Source organism: Syngnathoides biaculeatus, chromosome 4, assembly GCF_019802595.1.
Source record: "Syngnathoides biaculeatus isolate LvHL_M chromosome 4, ASM1980259v1, whole genome shotgun sequence".
Classification (NCBI taxonomy): Eukaryota; Metazoa; Chordata; class Actinopteri; order Syngnathiformes; family Syngnathidae; genus Syngnathoides; species Syngnathoides biaculeatus.
This window is the reverse complement of record NC_084643.1, coordinates 31967379-31988924: the sequence shown is the minus strand read 5'-3', so window position 1 is coordinate 31988924 and position 21546 is coordinate 31967379. Positions and strand designations below refer to the sequence as shown.

Below are 21546 nucleotides of genomic sequence, written 5' to 3'. Positions count from 1 at the left end.
GTGCCAAGCGCGATTCTCGGCATGACTTGGCACAAAACCATATCTCTGCCATAGGAGAGGCGGGGGCGATGGCTCATGAACTTGACTTTTGGGCTGTAAACACGGGATCGATCCCCATCGAGTCCATCTGTTTATTTAAAATAACAATAAGTCGTGAAGTTCACTGCGGTTGCAAAATCCTGCGCGTTATCTGACTATTTTGACACATATCGCGGTGACCTCTGCCCCAGATGTGTTTCATAAAATGTATTTGAGGTTACGTGCGTGTGTTTCGGGGTTAAATTGAGATATGGTTTTCTCGAAATCCGAGAGAAAATAGTGTCACTTGCTGACAAAAGAAGTATGAATAGAAGGTGCTTGTATGCTGGAAGCTGTGATGGCAAAATGAAGAGAGGAAGCGATGCTGTTAAAAGGAGTAGTAGATGTGCTAGCAAATTTAAAAAAAAAAAAATCTTAACGGTGAAAATTAATGGAGAAGCCCATATTTGGTGACATTATAATAATACCGGTAACATCCTCTTTCTCTTCTATTGTGTTACATCTTGGGAAGGGTTTCACATCTTCCAACAGAATCCCCACTTGCGGTCTGATGATCTGATGTCAGATGTTCGTTTGCGTCAAGTTCAAATGCCTTTGTTGTTTTTTCCATCCAGCTATTCTGAGTCAGAATTTTTAACTGTACGTTGCTGACTGAATGTTTCGGACCCCACAATGAGGCGCCACACAGAGGGAAAAAGTATAGCGAAGCACAATGATTTTATTGTTCGGGGCTTTTCAACATTTTGGTTTATGCATCCATCCATTTTCTTCACTGCTTATCCTCACAATGGGCGCGGGGAGTGCTGGAGCCTATCCCAGCTGTAAAGGGGCAGGAGGCGAGGTAGACCCTGAACTGGTTGCCAGGCAGTTAATCGCAGGGCACATAGACACAAACAGCCGCACTCACAATCACACCGAGGGGCAATTTGGAGTGTCCAATTAAAGTTGCATGTTTTTGGGATGTGGGAGGAAACCGAAGTGCCCGGAGGAAACCCACGCAGGGACAGGGAGAGCATGCAAACACCACACAGGCTGGTCCGGGATTGAACCTGGGACCTCAGAACTGTGAGGCCAACATTTTACCAGCTGATCCATCTTGCAGCCTGCTAACTCTCTCTCTCTCTCTCTCTCTCTCTCTCTCTCTCTCTCTCTCTCTCTCTCTCTCGATATATATATATATATATTATATATATATATATATTCTATCTTCTATATATTTTTTAATTTTATATAAATCCTATTTTACAAAATAAAATAAAATACTGTATCTAGATGTGATGATAATTTAGTGCTAATATACAGTATCTAGATCTGTATATATTTTTACCCAATTGAAAAGATACATTTTGGACTGAACCGTTATTGTAGCTACAATAAATTCATTTGATTTGATTCGTGTTCATTTTCCACACACTTATCATTATGTTTCATCTAGCTCAGTGAGTCTTACGTGTGGTACACAGGCCCCCTTTAGTGTGTAGTATACAAACGAACTACTGCTCAAATACAACTCAGTTGTATGTCACTTTTAAGTTCAAGACATTTGCATTCCACCTGTAACTGTTTGTTTCCAAACATTTATCAACCCATCCATTTAGCACATAATGTATGAGTCTTCTATCTTAATGCTAAAATACAATGTGAAACGCCATAGACAGGCAAACAAAACTACTGTCTGATACTGCGGTAGTTTAGAATCACTTGTAAAATGTACAGACGGCCCTACAATAGATGTACAAAGACAATTAAAATAAGCACAGAGGCACGTATGTAGTTATCCTCTGGGAAAAAGGTACTGCTGGGTACTACCAGTACTGCTTGCTGCATTACTTTGGAGGTTCTTCATTGTGCTTCTTCTTCTAAATCTAAATGTAAATGTCTTTGTAATACTGTATACTATCTCCAGTTTGGACACACAAGAAGGAGCACCCCCGTTCTAATTCAAAGCATGAAATCATGATGCACAAAATGCTTAACTCTATACTTCACGTCATGTCACTATCCAAGCCGCTTATCCACACAAGGGTTGCGGAAAGCTGGAGCCTATCCCATCTAGCTTCGAGTGAAAGGCGGACTACACCCTGAACTGGTCGCCAGTCAGTCCCACGGTGCCCGCACTAAAGGCAGGGGTGTGTACCACTACACCATCAGTGACACCCTCTATTTTATTTCATTTTGTTAATGTATTTGTATTATAAAGTAGTGTTGTAGAGTGGCATTTTTCATATTAAAGTGTTGCATTTTTCGGGGTGAGAGTGGGTTGGGGACACAACAAATTAATGTCATTACAAATTTCTCTCAAGAGGGAAAAAATTATGTATACTAATGTGATGTGATATGATATAACGTGATATGATATACAGTATGACGGGAATTGTCCACGCAGTCGTTCCACAGCTATGACAACACCGCCATCCTGCGTCCGGATGAGCGATGAGGCGAGCGGTGACACAGCAGGAGGCGGACGGAGGGAGGTGCAGACGGCAGCACACCGGATCCTTCATGAGGGAAGAAGAGGCCAGGGACAGCCAAGCCTGCCAGCCCCGGCTTCTCCTCCTCTTCTCTAATTTATCCCTCGTTTCGCTTTTGCAAGTCAGCCCCGAGCGAGGGGCCGCTGTGGGCTTCGTAGGATGTCCCGTCATGAAGGTAAGAAAGGCGACGGCGACTGAGCGAGCAAGGTCGGCGTTTATCGTGAACGTTGACGGCTGGGGAAGCACCACGGCGGCTAACCGAAGCTAACCGAGAATGTCTCACTAGGAGGGCTCGTGGGGCTAATGTTAGCAACGCGGACGCGTGACGGTTGGGCAATAAACGTGCCTGTCGACACGTGAAATGGTCAAACTGTGGCTGTCGCGCCTGTTTTAATTTTAACTCGAGCCGGAGACGACGCTGTCAATCAGGCGGAAGAAGCCCGGAGAACGTCTGCTAACGGCGGCTAACGCGCTAGAGTTAGCATGGCGGCTAACAGAAACCAGGCTCCGGGTTGGTTATGGTTACCAGGCTGGGCAGCGGTTGGGCGGGGTAAGAGTCCCGACAGTAGGCAGCTGCGAGTTGGGGGCGAGGCTGCTCACGCACGTTGCTCTATTACTTTATTCAAATTTCTTTTCTTTTTTTAGTTTTTTTTTTTTTTGCCCAAAATGTGACCATTATAATAGCTTCAATTTCGGGAGTTAACGTGTGGGAAATATTCACCAAGAAGCACGTCCTTACGGCCAACCTTGCCAGGGCTTCAAAAAGTTACTTGTTCATGTTTAGACAAGGCCACCTAAATACGGCGTGGGGAGTCGTTTTAGAACATTAAAAAGTTGGTTAACGTGGTTGACAGCTGCCCTTTTAGTCGTTTGAAGGTCGCTTCATCAGGCCCGAGAGTGTTCTCACCAAAAGTGGACGCCGTATTAATTTATTTAGAAGCCTCAGGGCATGGACAGTAAAGTTACAAATACAGTACTGTGCATTATTTGGAATATTAAACCTAAACGTATCTTGTGTGCTACACAAAGCCCATATGACAGTCATCATTGGAACTGCACACTGTCAAATATGTTCCCTTTTGAACTATGCGTTATTTAATGTTTAAATTACTACTTATCTGTTTGGTTTATACTGTTCTCACATTCAATAAAAGTATGAAAAGTGTGTCAGTGACTGTGGTCCTCTAATCCCCTGTGCAAGGGAATTACTTTAGGAACCCCTCCACTTACCCAAAGTCTGCTGGGATAGCCTCCAGTTCCCCCACGCCCATAACGACGGCTTATAAAATCATGAATGGACTATATATACGTTTATGACTACACTTGTGGATAAAAATAAGGCAGCCTTTACTTCTTTAATTTCTTGTTCTTTTTAATGGCTGATTTTGCAACTGTTACCCGAGGAATACAATGAACACGACAAAAATGCAGCTAATTATTAATACTTTATCCTCTTTGAAATGGTTGATTTTGGTTATTATTAAGAAAACCATGCAAAATGGGTATATATCAGCTCATAAATCAAATCCCCTAGCTTTTTTTTTGGTCATTCTGTTCATCCCAACAAATTCACCTCTCGTTGTGCCAAACATAAATTAAACAAAGGGTGGTCTAATAACATTTTCCATGACTGCATGTATCGTGAGAATTTGTGGGTTAACTTTTTCTCCCCCCCCGCCCCCCCCCTTTAACAGTTTTTCTAAGGTTTCACGTCTTTAAAATATCATGCCGGGTCATCGGTTCTGCACCCTTGATTTAATGCATGACTGTTTCATCTTCTTCAGTTAATTTTTTTTGTCCGCAATGTCCATAAATCAACAATGAAAGAATATGAGTAGAAAGCAGTCCTTTGTCTGATGTTTACCATGTCGTCTGTCAATGTTTTTCTTGAAATAAGCCTCAAGTTCTTTTTGGCGGGAAAAAAAAAAAACCTCCGTTTGTGTCCTCAGGCGTGAGCTGTGACGCGTGTTTGAAAGGCAACTTCCGAGGCCGGCGCTACAAATGTTTAATCTGCTACGACTACGACCTGTGCGCGTCGTGCTACGAGAGCGGCGCCACCACCACCAGACACACCACGGAGCACCCCATGCAATGTATATTGACACGAGTCGACTTTGGTGAGTACAAGTGACATTCCACGGCAAACCGAGCTTCAACATCCATCTAATTAGACCAGTGGTGACAAACTCAATTCTGTCGCGGGCCACATTCTTGTTTCGGTTTCACTCAGAGGGCTGTTATGACTGTGAAACCATAAAAACATTTAATTGCCTTCTCATATTTACACGCGAAATGTATTAACTAATTTTGGAATCAGTAATCAAGGGTCATGGATTTTTCAACAACTGTCCATGTCTGTACATTTATGATATATGACAAGATTTGAAATTTTGGTACAGATTTTCACAAGAATCATGGAAATTGACAGACTAGATTTGCCTTCGCAGGCCACGTAAAATCACGTGGCGGGCCGGTAATGGCCTCAGGGCCTTGAGTTTGACACCTGGGAATTAGACTGACAGGATGTCATGTGGTTGTTATTTCACAACTTTATGAATCAACTGTGCCTGGAGTGCGGTGGATCAGCTAGTAAAGCGTTGGCCTCACAGTTCTGAGGATCCGGGTTCAACCCCGGACCCGCCTGTGTGGAGTTTGCATGTTCTCCCCGTCCCTGTGTGGGGTTTCTCCGGGCACTCTGGGTTCCTCCCACATCCCAAAAACATGCAACATTAATTGGACATTCTAAATTGCCCCGAGGTGTGATCGTGAGTGCGGTTGTTTGTCTCGATGTGCCCTGCGATTGGCTGGCGACCAGTTCAGGGTGTACCCCGTCTCCTGCCCGTTGACAGCTGGGATAGGCTCCAGCACTCCCCGCAACCCTCGTGAGGATAAGTGGCAAAGAAAATGGATGGATGGGATGTGCCTGGAGTGTATCGTGCACTACATTTCCCTATTAACAGAATATCCCATTTCCATGGAACACACATCTGTGGGGATAAGATGCACAACTGTGCATTGTCCCAAATGTGAACTTCCAATGCCAAGCGTCTTTGTCTGCAGATGCTATTGAATCCTCAGGCATATGCCACATTAGTCTGAGTTATATTCGGCGTCTTTGATCTGGAGACTTCGAGATGGTTTTACCATCTTAATCCACCAAACAAGTGTCAGTAGCGACAGCAAAAGACAATTTTTGTACGCATAAACTGTGTGGATATTGCACATTTCCACCAGTGTAAGGGATATACTGTCTTGTGTTGCTCATCCCACCACCGTATGTCTTAATTTACGAGGCATCATTTGACTGGAAATAATTTTTCCAGAAGAGGAACAAACTGCCACAAAGCAACCATTTCTCAATACTTCCGGAAAGTTTTCTCTGAAATCCATTGTGGTTTGGATCTACAATTCAAAACAACTTTATGAAAAGCTTTTGCGTGGAGCGATCTTTTATGTATTTCATTTTTGTACTCATGAATGAGAGATATGACGTATTCACAGTGAATTAGAAAATTAGAACAGTACTCTAAAGGCTCCTGCCTTGTCGTTGGTGGATCAGTTTTGTCCTTTTGGCTAAACCCCCTGAACTGATGAAAGGTTGTGGAACACATTTTGGTCTGGACCACGGGTGTCAAATTCATTTTTCTCGCGGGCCACATTGTGGTACCGGTTTCCCTCAGAGGGCCGTTATGAATGTGGAACAAGAATTTTTAATTATGTCCTCTTATTTACATCATCAATTTATAAACTAGTTATGGAATCAGATATCAAGGGTAATGTGTTTTTCAACTATTCTCGTTTGTAAACACAGAAATGCTTGTCATATCGCAACTTTATGATTTATGATAGATGACAATTTGAAATTTTGGTGCAGTTTTTTACAGGAATCATGGAAATCGAAACCCTAAAGTTGGCTTCGCGGGCCGCATAAAATCATGTGCCAGGGCTGGGCCTTGAGTTTGACACCTGTGGTCTAGACTTTTGACTTGTCTTCCTTTCCGCCTTGCAGACCTGTATTACGGTGGAGAAGCATTCTCGGTGGAGCAGCCCCAGGCCTTCACGTGTCCCTACTGTGGCAGGATGGGCTACACCGAGATGTCCCTGCAGGAGCACGTGGCCGCCGAGCACACAGAGACCTCCACAGAAGTGGTACGTCACTCTCAAGACATAGTTCACCTCGTATAATGCAATCTTTCCAATCGGAGTAACCACATTAGTCTGGGAATGTGGATTTGATTTAGACTGTATGTTTTCAATCTACATCATGCTGAGAGGTCAGGCTCTTTCTTGAATTCAGGAAAAGCATCAGCGGCAGCTGGACTGTGGCGCACGTGTCGAAACGTTCACTGCTCTCTTTCAATGCCTTTTGAGGAAATGTATTTACCATCGCATGGTTGTTGTTTTACTTGAGATTATGGATGACCACCGTTCACATTTGAACGGGTATGAAACAGATTACCGGTATCTGGGAGTCTATAGTGGGAAGCGTACGGTAAGTAAGTAACACCCAACTTCATCTGCAGTTGAGTGAATTAATAAGGTAGTTCAAATCCAGTTGTCCATATATTAGTAGTAAATATCATAAATGTACTTTGTCACTTTTTTTTCTCAGAGACACCGTTTTTTTTTTACTGGTCCACATGCCTGACTTTGGTGCAGGTGGCGTGGGATCGATTCCCGCTCATTGATGGTGTCTATGTGCGACTGACTGCCAAGCTTTTCAGGGTGTAGTTTGCCTTCGCCCAATGCTCGCTGGGATAGGCTCCGGCACTCCCATAACCTTTGTGAGGATAGCGGCTTGGACAATGGACTTAGTTGTCAGTCCATACTTAGTTTACACATTATTTAGCCTCACTAGTGACACCTTGTAAATGACCTTCTCCAAGGTATTGCTGATCTCTTTATATAAGATTAAATCAACATTGCAAGGCATGGTGGACCAGCCGGTAAAGCATGGGCCTCACAGTTCTGAGGACCCGGGTTTGATCCCGGCCCCCGACTGTCTGGAGTTTGCATGTTCACCCTGTTTCTGCATGGGTTTTCTCCCAGATCCCAAAAACATGCAAAATTAATTAGACACTCCAAATTGCCCCTAGGTGTGATTGTGAGTGCAGCTGTTTGTCTCCATGTGCCCTGCGATTGGCTGGCAACCAGTCCAGGATGTATCCTGCCTCCTGCCCGTTGACAGCTGGGATAGGCTCCAGCACTCCCCGTGACCCTTGTGAGGATAAGCGGCAAAGAAAATGGATGGATGGATGGATGGATAAATCAACATTGCATGAAGGCAAGCAGCCTGGTTTACATAATCATAAAACGTACAATTTGCTCATCCCTTTTCTACTCCGCATTTGTAGCATTTTGGTTAAGGGTGGACCTTTGCCAATGAACTGGAAATTAACAAATCAATTTTTTTTTTGTACTCACTTAAAATCCGAGAGGAAATGTAGCACCAAGCTAAATGTCCCGGGTTTCAAATGCACTTGCCACCTGTCACCGAATAAATTAACAGCAGGCTCCTCGACATGTTTCATAAATGCGGTTTGGTGCCAGACAAGCCAGCACTTTAAAAGCCCTTGATAAGATCAGAGGGATGCACAATTATTAATGAAATTTCTAACTTGATCATCTTGGGGAATTTTACACAGTTGACTTGACTTCCTTCTATTTTGCTGTGGTGCAGATCTGCCCCATATGTGCAGCGCTGCCCGGCGGGGAACCTAATCACGTGACAGACGACTTTGCTGCTCACCTAACACTTGAACACAGAGCACCCAGAGACCTGATATCCTTTTTTTTTTGTGTGTGTGTGTGTGTGTGTGTGTGTGAAACTGTTTGTACGAAAATGACATCTGTTGCTCATAATTTAAATCTTGTGTTGGTAGTTTTCTCATTAGCTGCCGCTCATTATGAAGAATTGAAATGACAGCTGTGAACGTGGCGCATCGCGTTCTCTGTATGATTTTTTTGAGAGCTTCACTGCTCTCCATCTGCATCTGCTTTGCGTGTGGCGTTGCTCTAATTTGAGGACAGCATTGTGACGGTCTGTTTATAGAAGCACTTTGAATTAGACGCGGCGGAGGGAAAAATGGGAACCATCAAAAAGACAAGCCTTGCTACTGTGTTGTTTTGTGCAAATGAATTTGGAACGTCTGAGTGTACATTCTTTTTAAAGGACTCCAATATTCCAGTTAAACATGTAGCTGATGTATACTAAATAGTGGATTTGGATTAGCTTTTTCGTGGTTCAAGTGGCAAATTTAGATTTTTGTATTCATTTTTGCTCTGAAGTGGCCCTATTTAGATATCCGTCCTGGCTAAGGGGAAAAAAGACCTCGATACTAATTGAAAAGATCCAGAAAAAAAGATTTACAAATCCTTTTAAACCTGTCATCAATTGAATACACTACACAAAAATCATACTGATTTCAACTTTCTACTTTTTACTTATCTATTTATTTATTTATTTATTTATTTTTAGGGTCGGGGAGGAGGGGGTAAATATTCACTTATTTAGAATTTGGCTTGCAACACTTTTCAAAATATTGTTGGGACAGGGGCATGGTTACCACTGTGTTTGTTAGATCACCTTTCCTTTTAACAAAAAACTCAAAAAGTGTTTGGGAACTGAGGACACTCATTAAATGAAGCGTTGTAGGTTGAAGTCTTTCCCATTCTTGCCTGATGTACAACTTCAATAGCTAAGCAGTCCACGGTCTCGGCATTGTCGTATTTTGCCCTTTATAATGCTCCACACATTTTAAATGGGAGACAGGTCTGGACTGCTGGCAGGCCAGTCTAGTATGCTCACTGCTTTACTGCAAAAGCCACGCTGTTGTAAAATGTACAGAATGTGGCTTGCCATTGTCTTGGTGAAATAAGCCGGGACAACTGAGAACAAGATGTTGCTTGGATGACAGCATTTGTTGCTCCAAAACCACTATGTACTGTCATATCTTATGTATAATAAGCACCCATGAATAATACACACCCCCAAAGTTCAGTTGAAAATTCTGGCAAGCCCTTTTACCTATGTATATAATGCATTATTGCGATGCATGATTTTGTTTCTACCCATGTGATCAAAACGATCAGTACTCTTGGCATTTGTTGTTGTTTTTTTTGTTTTTTTTTTTTTTTTTTTTTTTTTTTATTCTGAAGTTAGGCACTTTATTTGAGCATGTAATACTTTTTATTTTCTTGCTCGTATTCGCATCCCTGTTTTTATGTATTAAATTGAAAACACAATTGTTTTATTACCCAGGCAGAATTTGGAAGATGGATACAATTCTTTAAAAAAAAACATGAAGGTCCAGGTGAAACACATTGAATTTAAATTTAATCATCTAAATTAAACGGTCAAGCATTTAAAAAAAGCCTTATCATTAAACAAAATGTAAAAAAATTAATGATGGATGTTGTTCAGTCATCCGTCATATTTATAAAAAAAAAAATTGCCAATGTATGTAGATTTATGAACACAACTGTATGCATATGCAGTCACATGTTCCTTTGTCATGTTAGAATTAAATTGAAGACTACACGGCATGGTGGATCAGCTGGTAAAGCGTTGGCCTCACAGTTCTGAGGTCCCGGGTTCAATCCTGGACCCACTTGTGTGGAGGTTGCATGTTCTCCCCGTGCCTGCGTGGGTTTTCGTCCGGGCACATCCCAAAAACATGCGGCATTAATTGGACACTCCAAATTGCACCCAGGTGTGATTGTGAGTGCGGCTCTTTGTCTCCGTGTGCCCTGTGATTGGCTGGCAACCAGTTCAGGGTGTACCCCGCCTCCTGTCCGTTGATAGCTGGGATAGGCTCCAGCACTCCCCACGACCCTCGTGAGGATAAGCGGCAAAGAAAATGGGATGGATGGTGAAGATGACACCTTTTTCATGACCACTAGGTGGTGGTGGCATATAAGAATGAAAGTGTACAGCTTTTTTTTTGGTCACCTCTAGATGGCGACATACATTTATAAAATGTTATTTTTTTCCCCCTCTACCTATGTATATTGCACACTGTTGACTTTTGAGATTTGTTTTTTTGGAGGTGGGGGCAATGCACATTATACAGAAGAAATTACAGTATTATTTCTGCCTTGATAGCAGTTATTTGATTATTTTTGCATATTTATATGGATGGGCTGAGGAACTTCTAAATTTGTTTGCAGATTGTGGGCAAAAACAAGTACAAATATATATTGACACACAGTCCAAGCACAAATCTGCATATGCACAGTTAGCGACAGGTACATTGTGCTTTGAAGCAGCCATTTTGGGCAAATTCTACAGGGCTCCTATTTTCAATTCTCTTAAGTGAATTTGATGAACCCCATTCAGGAGCAGTTCTCCTAGAATGGGCGACAATGAAATGCAAATATTTTTAGACTACCTCACATAATGTTGTGATCTGCGTTGCCCTTTTGCAACATTTTCCTTTACAGCTTCCACGGAACAAAAAACTGATTACATGCTTCCTTAACGATGTCGCTCACGACGAGTCAAGCGGCGTGCGGCACGTGAGGAGGATGTTTCACCCCGGGCGCGGACTGGGCGGCCCCCGCGCCCGCAGGTCCAACATGCACTTCACCAGCAACTCCACCGGGGGGCTCTCGACCAGCCAGAACTCCTCTCAGAGCTCCGGCTACAGCCGGGAGGCCATGGACCCCATCGCAGGTGCGGCGCAAACCACAATGCGATGTTGTGATCGGTACAGTAGCCGGAGCCCATTCTGGTGCGGATGAATGGCTTGAATTTGCCCCGTTGGCTCCAGCTGTGCCATAATGAGGCTGACGGGGCTTTTTGTTGTGAAGCTGTCACTTCACCTCATTTAAGTGCGCTACCGAAAAAAGAGTCAAGTTCAGGGGAGTGACGATAGCAACACGCAGAATATTATGACAATATAACCACCAAACTTGTCAAAAAGTATTTTTTTTTCTTTAGCATTCAACGCTAGAACATGTCTTTATTTCCTCATTAAGAGTACAGTTGTGACCGAAAAAAACAAGATTCCGGATACAAGCGGCCGAAATGAGTTTCCTCCTCATCGTGTCCGGGTTTCTCCCTTAGAGATAGGGTGAGAAGCGCGGTCATCCGGGGGGGGCTCAGTGTCGAGCCGCCGCTCCTCCGCATTGAGAGGAGCCAGATGAGGTGGCTGGGGCCTCTGATCCGGATGCCTCCTTGGTGAGGTGTTCTGGGCATGCCCCACCGGAAAGAGACCCCGCGGACGCTGGCTTGGGAACGCCTTGGGATCCCTCCGGAAGAGCTGGAAGAAGTGGCTGGGGAAAGGGTAGTCTGGGTATCCCTGCTGAAGCTACTTCCCCCTCGACCCGACCCGGAAAAGTGGCAGATGGATGAACGGATGAATAAGAGTACAGTCTTACTGCTGTCTTAAAAGTGCAATGCATCGTAGTTTAATTATTCATAGTGTGTGTGATCATCAATTAATCACGGAGGGTAAGTGCTCAATCACTGCAAGACTTAAAATACTTATCTTAAATATTTACAAGGAAAAGTGAGAACGCTTAACTTTAATCTGTGAGCTTGTTGAATGTGCTGCACACGCGTTGTCATTCTTCTCCCTCATAAACTTCGTGAGGAGCTGAGATTCCCCACCTAATTTTTATCTAGTACGCGAAGGCTCTGCTAAACTCAAATCCAAAGCGACGCTACGCCGGTGTTGAGTTGATATTCAACCTTCAAATGTGTTAATTCCAGTTCCTTCCGACAAAGTTTCTAACTTTGAAACCTTTTGCAACCCGGCCGCTCGCCGCAATCCTCCTCCGCTTTGTCCCCCGCAGAGCTTTTATCGCAGCTTTCGGGCGTGCGGCGCTCGGCGGGAGGGCAGCTCAGCTCGGGCCCGTCGGCGTCGCAGCTGCAGCAGCTCCAGATGCAGCTCCAGCTCGAGCGGCAGCAGGCTCAGGCGGCGCGCCAGCAGCTGGAAACGGCGCGCAACGCCACGCGCGTCGGCCGCGCCAACGCCATCCTCAACGCCAACTCGGCCGCCGCCAACAACTCCAACCTGAGCGCCAACCACAACAGCAACGCCGGAGGCAATGCGGGCCCTTCGGAAAGCCACCCCCAACACACGTCGCACAGCTCCCACTTTCTACTCAGCAGGTTGGGACAAAACTTCACAACCGCTTTGCGCTTGATCTGTGTTGTAGTTTTTGGAGTTCCAGAGGGTATCTCGGCTTGTGCACCTCTTGGTCCTTTAGTTGAGGCTACTGGCAGTAATTAGCTTAGTTTAGAAGACAGGCACATGTGTCAATTGTCTCAAGATTGTAACACCCCACATCACATCATTCTCAAAGCCATACAAGTTTATTCTCATATTTCAGCTTCGATCTTGAAAATACACCTACCGTAATTCCTGGCCGATAGAGCACACCTGGTTACAAGCATCACAGAGTACATTTGTAAAGGAAATACCATTTGGTACATACATACGCCGCAGCTGTGTCAAAGCCACTAGTGCCTACATTGAAACACGAAATATTTACAAGGAAAGACGGTACACTAATGCTAACAGGGCCGGTTAAAATAAAACTTAACGGTAAATATTTGTGAGACACGCCAGTAACACAGCAGCAACACGCTAGCACAGCGGTAACGCAAGCGTAGCTAACAAAGCTGGTAAACGTCATTTCCTTGGCACATATATTCCACCGGTCTCATTCTTACCTTATCTGCTCGAGTGCCCCCTTGTGACCATTAGAAAAAAATGCACAAATTAGCCGGACCACCGCATAAACCGCAGGGTTGAAAGCATATGAAAAAAGTCGTGGTTTGTAGGCTGTAAATTACGGTACTTGAATCGCAAAATACAACTTTTTTTCTTGAAAGTATGCCTTAGTTTGAAATGGTTTTTTTTTTGTTTTTTTTTTTTCAAAATTCTGAATTTAATTGCAAAAATATAACTTTCACCTCAAATGATTATTAACCTTCAAAATGACTTTATTTCTCTCCAAACTACAACTTTGCTTAAAAAAAAAAGATTTATGAGTGCAAGATAAATGACTACAATTTTGGAATGTGCATGCAAATATATCTCAAATCAATTTTTCTCAGTAAAATGAATGGAAATACCATGAATCTGTTCCACACCCCCACTAAAAAAATTGTAACTTTTTTTTAAAGACGAAAAATACATTACAAATACAGTATTGGAGTTACAAAAACATACATCCTATTGGTATTTCTGTAAAAACGCAGTTTGTGCATCATGATATAATGCTTTAATTCAACGGATATTGTGTCTGCAACTAAGCTACACAGTCGTTTAACGCAGTACGAAAACATATGGGTGTGGGTATTGTTATATTCTTTTTCCATTTGTGCTCAAATATTTTTCCTACAAGTGCTAGATTGATTCTATTGTTATCACGGCGAAAGTGTGTTAGCATTAAGCTAGCTGACTTTTTTCAAACAAAGTGGTGCGGTTTGGTGATTTGACATGCAATTATCTTTCATTTTATGTTTAGTTTGACAGTCATCTTGAAGTACTTGTGATTGAATGTATCAAAAGGGGGGGGGATTTATTCATCGTTTCTTGAAAAAATCGTCTGCAGGCTGAGCGAAGCACGCTTTTCCGAAGCGGAGCGCCAGGCGTGCGAAGCGCAGTGGGCGGACCGGAGCTTGTTTGTGACGGAGCTGCTACTGTCCACGCTGCTGGCGGACCACCACCACCAGCAGCACCGCGACGGCAACACCGACGACGACCTCTCCGCCGAGCGCCGCTGCTCCGGGTCGCCGCGCAACTTCGCCGACTTCCAGTCCATGGGCTGCGTGGAGGTGATGACGCTGGACGTGGCGCTGGAGAACCTCAACCTCAAGGAGAGCGGCGCCGCGCCCCCGCCTGCTAAGAAAGAGCCCCCCGCCCCATCCCTTTGATGGAGCAAAGAGACTGCGCTTCTTTCCCACCCTCCCTCTTTTTTGTTTCTTTTTACTCTTCACTGATTTTGTCATTTCAACCTCCAACCCCCCCCCCCTCCCCATGTCTGTGTGAACGTGGAATACGAGTTAGACGAATGAATGTGAGAAAGAACTATATAAATCTATTATTAAAAAAAAGAGAGACAAAACAAATCTATATGAAAGCTGATAATCACTTAACTCACTCTGGCCATTAGAGGAGGCTTTTAAAAAAAATGAACTGCTGTTACAAGCTAATAAGCATGACGGAGCTTCATGTACACGCTCTGATTGACAGCCGCACCCGTGTCACCCGGCTTTTCTCAAAACTCTGGACACACTACAAGACTTTCTATCAGACACGACCATTCACTCGTACTTTTTTGTTTGTGCGTGCGTGCGCGTGTGTGTGTGTGTGTGCAGTCTCCGCACTTCGTGAACGCAAAGAGGACTCGGAAGGGGGGGAAATCTGTACGCCCCCCCCCATCCCCCCCGCCCCCTTCCACACTTAACTTCTGTCCCTGTTCTGATGGATCTGTGTTAGGCCTCATGAAGAAGACGTGCAATGTGTGAACTTTCGGGCTCAGTTGACTTTTCAGTGTGGACCACAATAAAACGTTTTGGATGGAAATCAACAAACAATTTTTTTATTGCAATGTCAATCTGTGTGTGTACAGTGCATAGTTTCATACTTTTGGGGAACATGAATTTTTATCCCACTCATATGGTGGGAACCATAAATCAAGTGATAAGACTTGAGGGGTTTGTATGGTGTGGGAGAGAAAACATACGTATGAGAGAAAGTGATCACCTGTGAGTTGTGTGACTGCAGTCTAAAGAGGACTGCATTTCCCAGATGCCTTTGCGTTTTAACGGCCCACTTACGGTGCAAAATGGATCTTACGTATTCACAGCGGAGGTGGTCGCAAAGTCGATTAACTCACAAAAGTTTAGACAACATAAGAAAAACAAGCAAAATAGTGATGTATTTTAAACATGACGATTTCCTCATATCACTAATTTTATCATAAAATCAACTCGTAACATTTCTCCAACTTTTTCAAGCCATAACTTTGTTCATTTTAAATAGTTTTCATTTGGTATAGGGTGATCCCCAGATTTTTTCCTCATACAATTAGGACTAAAATTGCCATTTAAAAAAAAATCAAATCTCAATTTTATTCCCCCTAATTTCATGACTATTTTTGCAGAATGGTACACTTTTTTTTCCTCATAAAGCATCTCATAATATTATCTCATAATATTATCACATAATTTCTTTTATTACAATGTCATAAAATCAGCTGAAGCAAAGTTAGACTTTATGTCACCAAAATTTGACGGTAAAATTCAAAATGTTATTGTTTTAAAATCCCGATTTCATATTTCAACTTTCACTAGTAAGTGTTTATGATGGTAAAAGAACACATACACTTAACTCATAAAAATGTTTCGGCTCTACAAAGAACAATACTACTATAAAATGAGTCTGGTAATATTAATATTAATATGATTTGCTTCCCATATTACAAGTTGTTGTGTCATAACCTTTCCTAATAATAATAATACAGTTTTATTAATGTAACTATTTTTCTTCATTTAGTATGTCAGCTTTATTCCTATATCACACCAAATTAAAATTTAAAATAAAGTTAAAATGTTAGAAGGGAACATAAACATTTGTCATAAAAAACATTTAAATTTGGACAAAAAAAAATCTAAATTGTAACAAAAATTGTAACAAAATATCACTTCAAATCTGAATGGTTGTTTGTATCCTGTGTCAGGTGATTGTCTGGCAAACAGAATGTATGGATGGATGGATGAGTAATATTAATAATGTCCCAAAATGTAAGACGTTATGAAGGAGAAAGAGACAACACAATCAAAAGTCTTCTTTGTAATTTTAATTCCCATAATTTAGTTTAAATGCAGACATGGTTTTTCTTCACTAAAATCTTAAATTAAAAAAAAAAACCATTACAGTACGATAGAAGCAAATCAGACTAAGATTTTGTTGTTGAAGCAGGCTACAGTTATTTTTTTGTTTGTTAAATTCATACATGAGACGTGATGCGGCGAGCAGACAGGAAGTAGCTCTAAACACTTAAAAGACGACACGGAACTGGGAAAAAGCCGCGGGTGCCCGGACGTGGAACCGGAAACCCAGACCTTGTACTACGACACGGCTCACACTCGGGCGACTCCACGCACGCACGAAAGGGGGGGGGGGGGCTACGCGGCCATGCGCGACACTGACGTCTTTTGATCAGGCAGAAGAAGACGAAGAAGAAAAAAAAATGGCACATTCCGACCCGCCGGTTACGTGACTGCGAGTGTACGGTGCGGCGCGAGGTCCACAAAAGCCCTCTGTGATCACACCGCTCGTATTGGCGTCTCCTACGTACACGACATCGCAGGCAATGAATGCTAATTTGCACTAGCGCAGTTAGCACTTTCGCTGATGACCATTAGAAGCTGCTTATTTGCTAGTACAGTGAACATTTGATGGTTAGTATTTGAGTTTTTTGTTTTAACTGTGGAAAGTAAGAATCAACAATAGAACAAAAAACTTACTGAAAACTGAACTTTTCATGTATGAGGCCCGCTTTACATTCATGAAGCTCGAAGAGAACTGCAAAAATTTTTGTTTCTCTAGATTTTTTTTCAAGTGTATGCTTGAGTAAAATCAAGTGAGTTCATTACAGATTACAACACAACTTCCGTTGTCAAAAACTGATTAGCAGAAAATGAAAAATAGTCAAGACACCCCCCCCCAAAAAAAAGACCAAGTATTCATAACTGCATCATCATTTTGCCCTTAAACATTATTTTAAACATGTGCTTTACAGTACTTAGTTTTACAAAAGCGAATGTTCAACCCCAGGCGTTTCTTCACGGTAAGTGCGTGGGAAAATCTAAAATTCGTTGCAAATTGTCTTGCGATCGGAGTGTTCACTGTACTCGTTTTTTCCGCAAATAGTCATAGCTCGGACACGTTTCCTCTAACACACGGCGCCGCAAGATGTCGACGTTTGTTGACGCTTTTACAGTGTTTGGACAGCCACAAAAAGATGGTGGTGGGAGTTACAAACAAAAAAAAAAGGGGGGGGGGGGTTAGCATGTTACACACAACCCACGCTAGTTGTTAGCTAACAATCGGCCTTTTACTGCATCCACGCTTACCGATGCTAACTAATTCCGACCACGCGTCTCTGAGTTTATTGTTCTATTATTGCTGTCATTTGAGCCTCCCCAGTAAAATGTGTCCTCAAACACACTGTGCGCTTAAAAATTTTTACCCACATTGTGTAAATTTAACACCTGCCTCCCCATTTTGTCACATTATTGCTGTAATTTGAGCCCCCCCCCTCCAAACACACGCACACAATATTACATCCTCACACACACTGCCCAGTTTATTTTATTTTTTACCATCATGTAACTTTCACACGTTCAAACTCGCCATTTCTAGCCCACCGGCTACACAGCTAATCCTAGCAGGCCAGGTGCGGGGCTTCGTTTTTTTTCTCTCTTTTTCCCCAAGATGGAGGGAAACAAAATTACAAAGTATGCCGTTGTCCACAAATCCAAACACAAACACGGGCGTTTCAGATTTAAACTATCGGCAGCCAACCCACGTCCCCGGTTAAAATATTGTAGAAAAATATATAGTTTTAATGAAAGCTCTCTAGTTCAACTCTTTGACGTGTGGCGTTCGAGCGGCGTGGGGATGGTTAGCGCTGCTGCAGCTAGAAAAATAACGGACACATTTCTTCTCTCTCGCTCTCTCTTTCTAGACACTTCTGGTTAGTGGGAAAACTGTCATTGGCATCATGAGGCAAGTTGACCTTTCATTTTTTTTAAACCAGGTCATCGTGATATGATTACTACCAGGGAGATTAGGCCACACAGATAAGGAAAAAAAAAGTCAAATAAAATTGGATATAATTTTGGGGAGGATAAAAGTTAGATGACTAGAATAAGGTTGTATATCTTCAAGACAAAAAGTCATTACCGAAAAAGTTGCTCTATTCTGAAAATAATGTCATTTTCAAGACGGAATACTAGAAAAACAAAGTCAGATATTTTTTTAAAGTCATACTATGAAAATAAAGTGATATTTGAGGTAAAATGTCACCACAATATTTTTGAAAAAAAAAAGGTCATTTTCGAGGTCAAATTACAAGAATACATTTCAAGATTAAAATTTGTAAATTTGTTTTTAAATAAATGTATGAATTCAACAAAGTCAGAGAGCTTCAATTAAAAGTCCTACAGCTTCAAAAAAGTGAGATATATATATTTTTTAGATTAAAGATTTCGTATCACCACAAGAGTCGTATATTTCAGGGGAAAAAAAAAAATTCAAAAAAAATCTGATTTTTTTGGGAGAAACTTGAGTAAAGTCGCAAAATTCCAAGAATGAAGTTCTATATGTTTTGAGAAAATTCTATATTTTGAGATTAAACACTTCTTTAGATTAAAACAATAAAATTATATTTTTAAGTAAAATAATCCGATAAATTATGACAAATTCACAATGGTCATATAACTTTCAAAGAAAAAAAAAGAATACTTTCTATACCAGAGTGTATTCTTTTGATAATTATTTTTTTCATTTACATTTTTAATAACATTGTAGGCTTTTTTTCCACACCAAAGATATTCGACTTTATTCCTGTAAAATTCAGTCTTTAATCTCATGGTGTACAGCGTACATTTTTTTTTTCATCAAAAAACAAGATTTTACTCTTGTAAAATTCCGACTTTAATCTCGCGGTTTGATTATATATATTATATTTTTTTTCTTTTCAGTGTTGCCCTAACACTCCTTGGTAGTTTACAATGTAAACACCACGGTACAGAATTTATCTCGAGCACAAAGGAAACACATCGTGTTCACGAAAGGCAAGTGGCTACCACGTTAGCATAGATTTGTTCATGAATTAAAATAGGAAAAGAGAAGGGGGGGGGGACACCACAAGCAACTTAATATTGTTCAGATAAATTAAAATAAAAATAATAATGAGATTTTGTTCATCTACAGGTCACATGACCCAGTTGAAAAACCGGTGATGTCGTTGAACTTTCGAGGAGTCCAAACAGCAGGCTTGGCAGAGAGCAACACAAGTGAGTACACACAGTAAGCTCTGCATATTAATACTCAGATCCATATTAATACTGTACTATCGTTTTGATATGACCCATTGAGGCATCTCGTTAGAGCACATTCGTCACGTGACACTCAAGAAAGGAAGAAAATAAAAAAATAAAATGAGAAAAAGGCAGATATGACCACTTTTTTTGTAGCGTTTTGGCTTCTCGCTGCACCCTAAAAATTTTTTTAAAAGTTGTCACGGTGAATAAAATATGTAACTTTGGCACGGTGAATCACTTGAAAGACTCACCTTTTTTTAATATATATATATGTTTCATTTCAAATATAGCCACTTGAAACTGAGGTACCAATAGGTCCGCTTCTTTAGACTTGGCAACCATCTTAGCGGTGCACTATCGCCACCTATCGGACCACCTTGACATTACACCAAGGAGCAAAATATTTTTCTTGAGAAGTGACATTCGCTAATAGATGTATTTCTCATAAAAATAGCGCAATGCAACGCACTCTGAATATGATGTGGTAATGAAAAGGTGCAGGGAATAACCCACTTCCCACAGTTTTAAAAAAATACGACAAAACATGATCCACCATCCCGCCCCCCTCCACTCTTGAAGGTCAGTATTTACAGTACAGATTTACGGTAAAGTACATCATTTAAAAATCCATACAAACAGAAAAAAAAATCAACTCTGTAGTGAATCATGTTTTTTTTTTGTTTTTTGTATGTTATTGTGATAAAAAATAAAGGAGCCGACAGTGTGATCAGCCTTCCTTCATCCTTCCATCCTCTTTTTTTCTTTTTGCAGCCGGCTGAAGTGAGATGGGTTGGTTGAGCCCACTCAATCCCGGACAATGATATGGATAATATGTACAGTATTTCTGTTAAGAGTTATAATTGCTTCCGCCACATTTGTAGTGTTTTGGATGCGCGTACATGGATTTGCGCAGTTATGTACAAAAGATCGAATGGTGCGTGTGAATTAACCCTCCTCACAGCCTTTTCCCCTCCACTCCCCCCCCCACCTCCCAATCCTTTCTTTTGCTTGCTTTACCTCCAGCAAGCGAGCGAGCGACTCTCCGGCCTTCCCGTCGGACCCTCGGGTCGTCCACGCTGGCCCCTCCCTCACACGTAGGGGAGGATGCCGTACACGAACACGGCCATGACGGCGGCGCTGAACAGGCCGGCCACGGGCACGGTGACGAACCACGCCAGGAAGATGTTCCTGAAGAGGCGCCAGTCCACCGCCTTCCTGGAGCGGATCCAGCCCACGGCCACCACCGAGCCGACCTGAGAGGCGGAAGAAGGGCGGGACGGAAAATGGCGTCAGGCGTCGCGGTGTGGAGAGCGCGAGTACTACGCACGGCAACGACAAAGGCTGCAGGCTGATTTGTATTCTATTGCTCAATGAACTGTTACAATAATAAAGTATTTTAACAAGTTATGTGTAATTTAAATGTTTACTAACCCAGATTTCCAGGTAATTTTTAAAAAATTATGTTCATTATTTGAATTTAATCAAAAGCACATAGCCCTTTTAGGATTAAAATACGGTATATCGCCACAATTCAATGAGAATTGTCCTTATGTATATGCATTACACATTAGATACTAAAATCCATAAATACTGCATCAGAATTTATTTGAATTATTATATTACTAATAATTTAGTTCCTGTAATTTTATTTATTATATCTGTGCAATTCTAGGAAACTTTTTTTTATTTCTATACTTTAGATACAAATTTATTAAAAAATAAAACTAACCTTGATCTCCCTTTTACGTTTAAGTCCATTGATGCATTTATGACATTAAGCTACACACACAACCATGAGATGATTTTACTTAATATCGATGCAAAAAATTCATTCATGATTAAAAAAGTTGAATTTGTAACTGTTCTCTTGAAATTAATAAACCCTTGTTTCTCTATCTGAGAATAAAAAGTAAGTAAGTTTCTTTCGATTTGTCCCTTTCGGGGTCGCCACAGCGTGTCACCTCA

At 41.8% G+C, this 21546-nt stretch overlaps 2 protein-coding genes across 5 annotated transcripts in view; one reads left to right on the top strand and one right to left on the bottom strand.

Annotated features, from left to right (window-relative positions):
• Nucleotides 1-2441: 2441 nt before the first annotated feature.
• On the top strand, nt 2442-15046 carry LOC133498859 (E3 ubiquitin-protein ligase KCMF1-like). The gene is made up of 7 exons (XM_061816059.1): nt 2442-2685; nt 4460-4627; nt 6520-6659; nt 8191-8292; nt 11004-11184; nt 12309-12627; nt 14079-15046. The coding sequence occupies exons 1-7, from the start codon at nt 2670-2672 to the stop codon at nt 14398-14400; spliced, it is 1248 nt and encodes a 415-aa protein (XP_061672043.1). The 5' UTR covers nt 2442-2669; the 3' UTR covers nt 14401-15046.
• Nucleotides 15047-20604: 5558 nt separating this feature from the next.
• The window catches only part of slc20a2 (solute carrier family 20 member 2), a 56185-nt gene continuing 55243 nt past the window's right edge, over nt 20605-21546 (bottom strand). For all 4 annotated transcript variants that reach the window (XM_061816054.1, XM_061816055.1, XM_061816056.1 and 1 more), the window contains one exon: nt 20605-20834. In XM_061816054.1, the coding sequence (XP_061672038.1) occupies nt 20670-20834 (165 nt within the window). In that variant the 3' untranslated portion in view covers nt 20605-20669. The remainder of the gene's footprint in view (nt 20835-21546) is intronic.

Bases quoted from the DNA above. Each gene is read 5' to 3' on its own strand.
- LOC133498859 (XM_061816059.1), top strand. The intron at 4,628-6,519 runs GTGAGTACAAGT...TCCGCCTTGCAG, and splicing joins ATTGACACGAGTCGACTTTG to ACCTGTATTACGGTGGAGAA. The intron at 8,293-11,003 runs ATATCCTTTTTT...GATGTCGCTCAC, and splicing joins ACAGAGCACCCAGAGACCTG to GACGAGTCAAGCGGCGTGCG.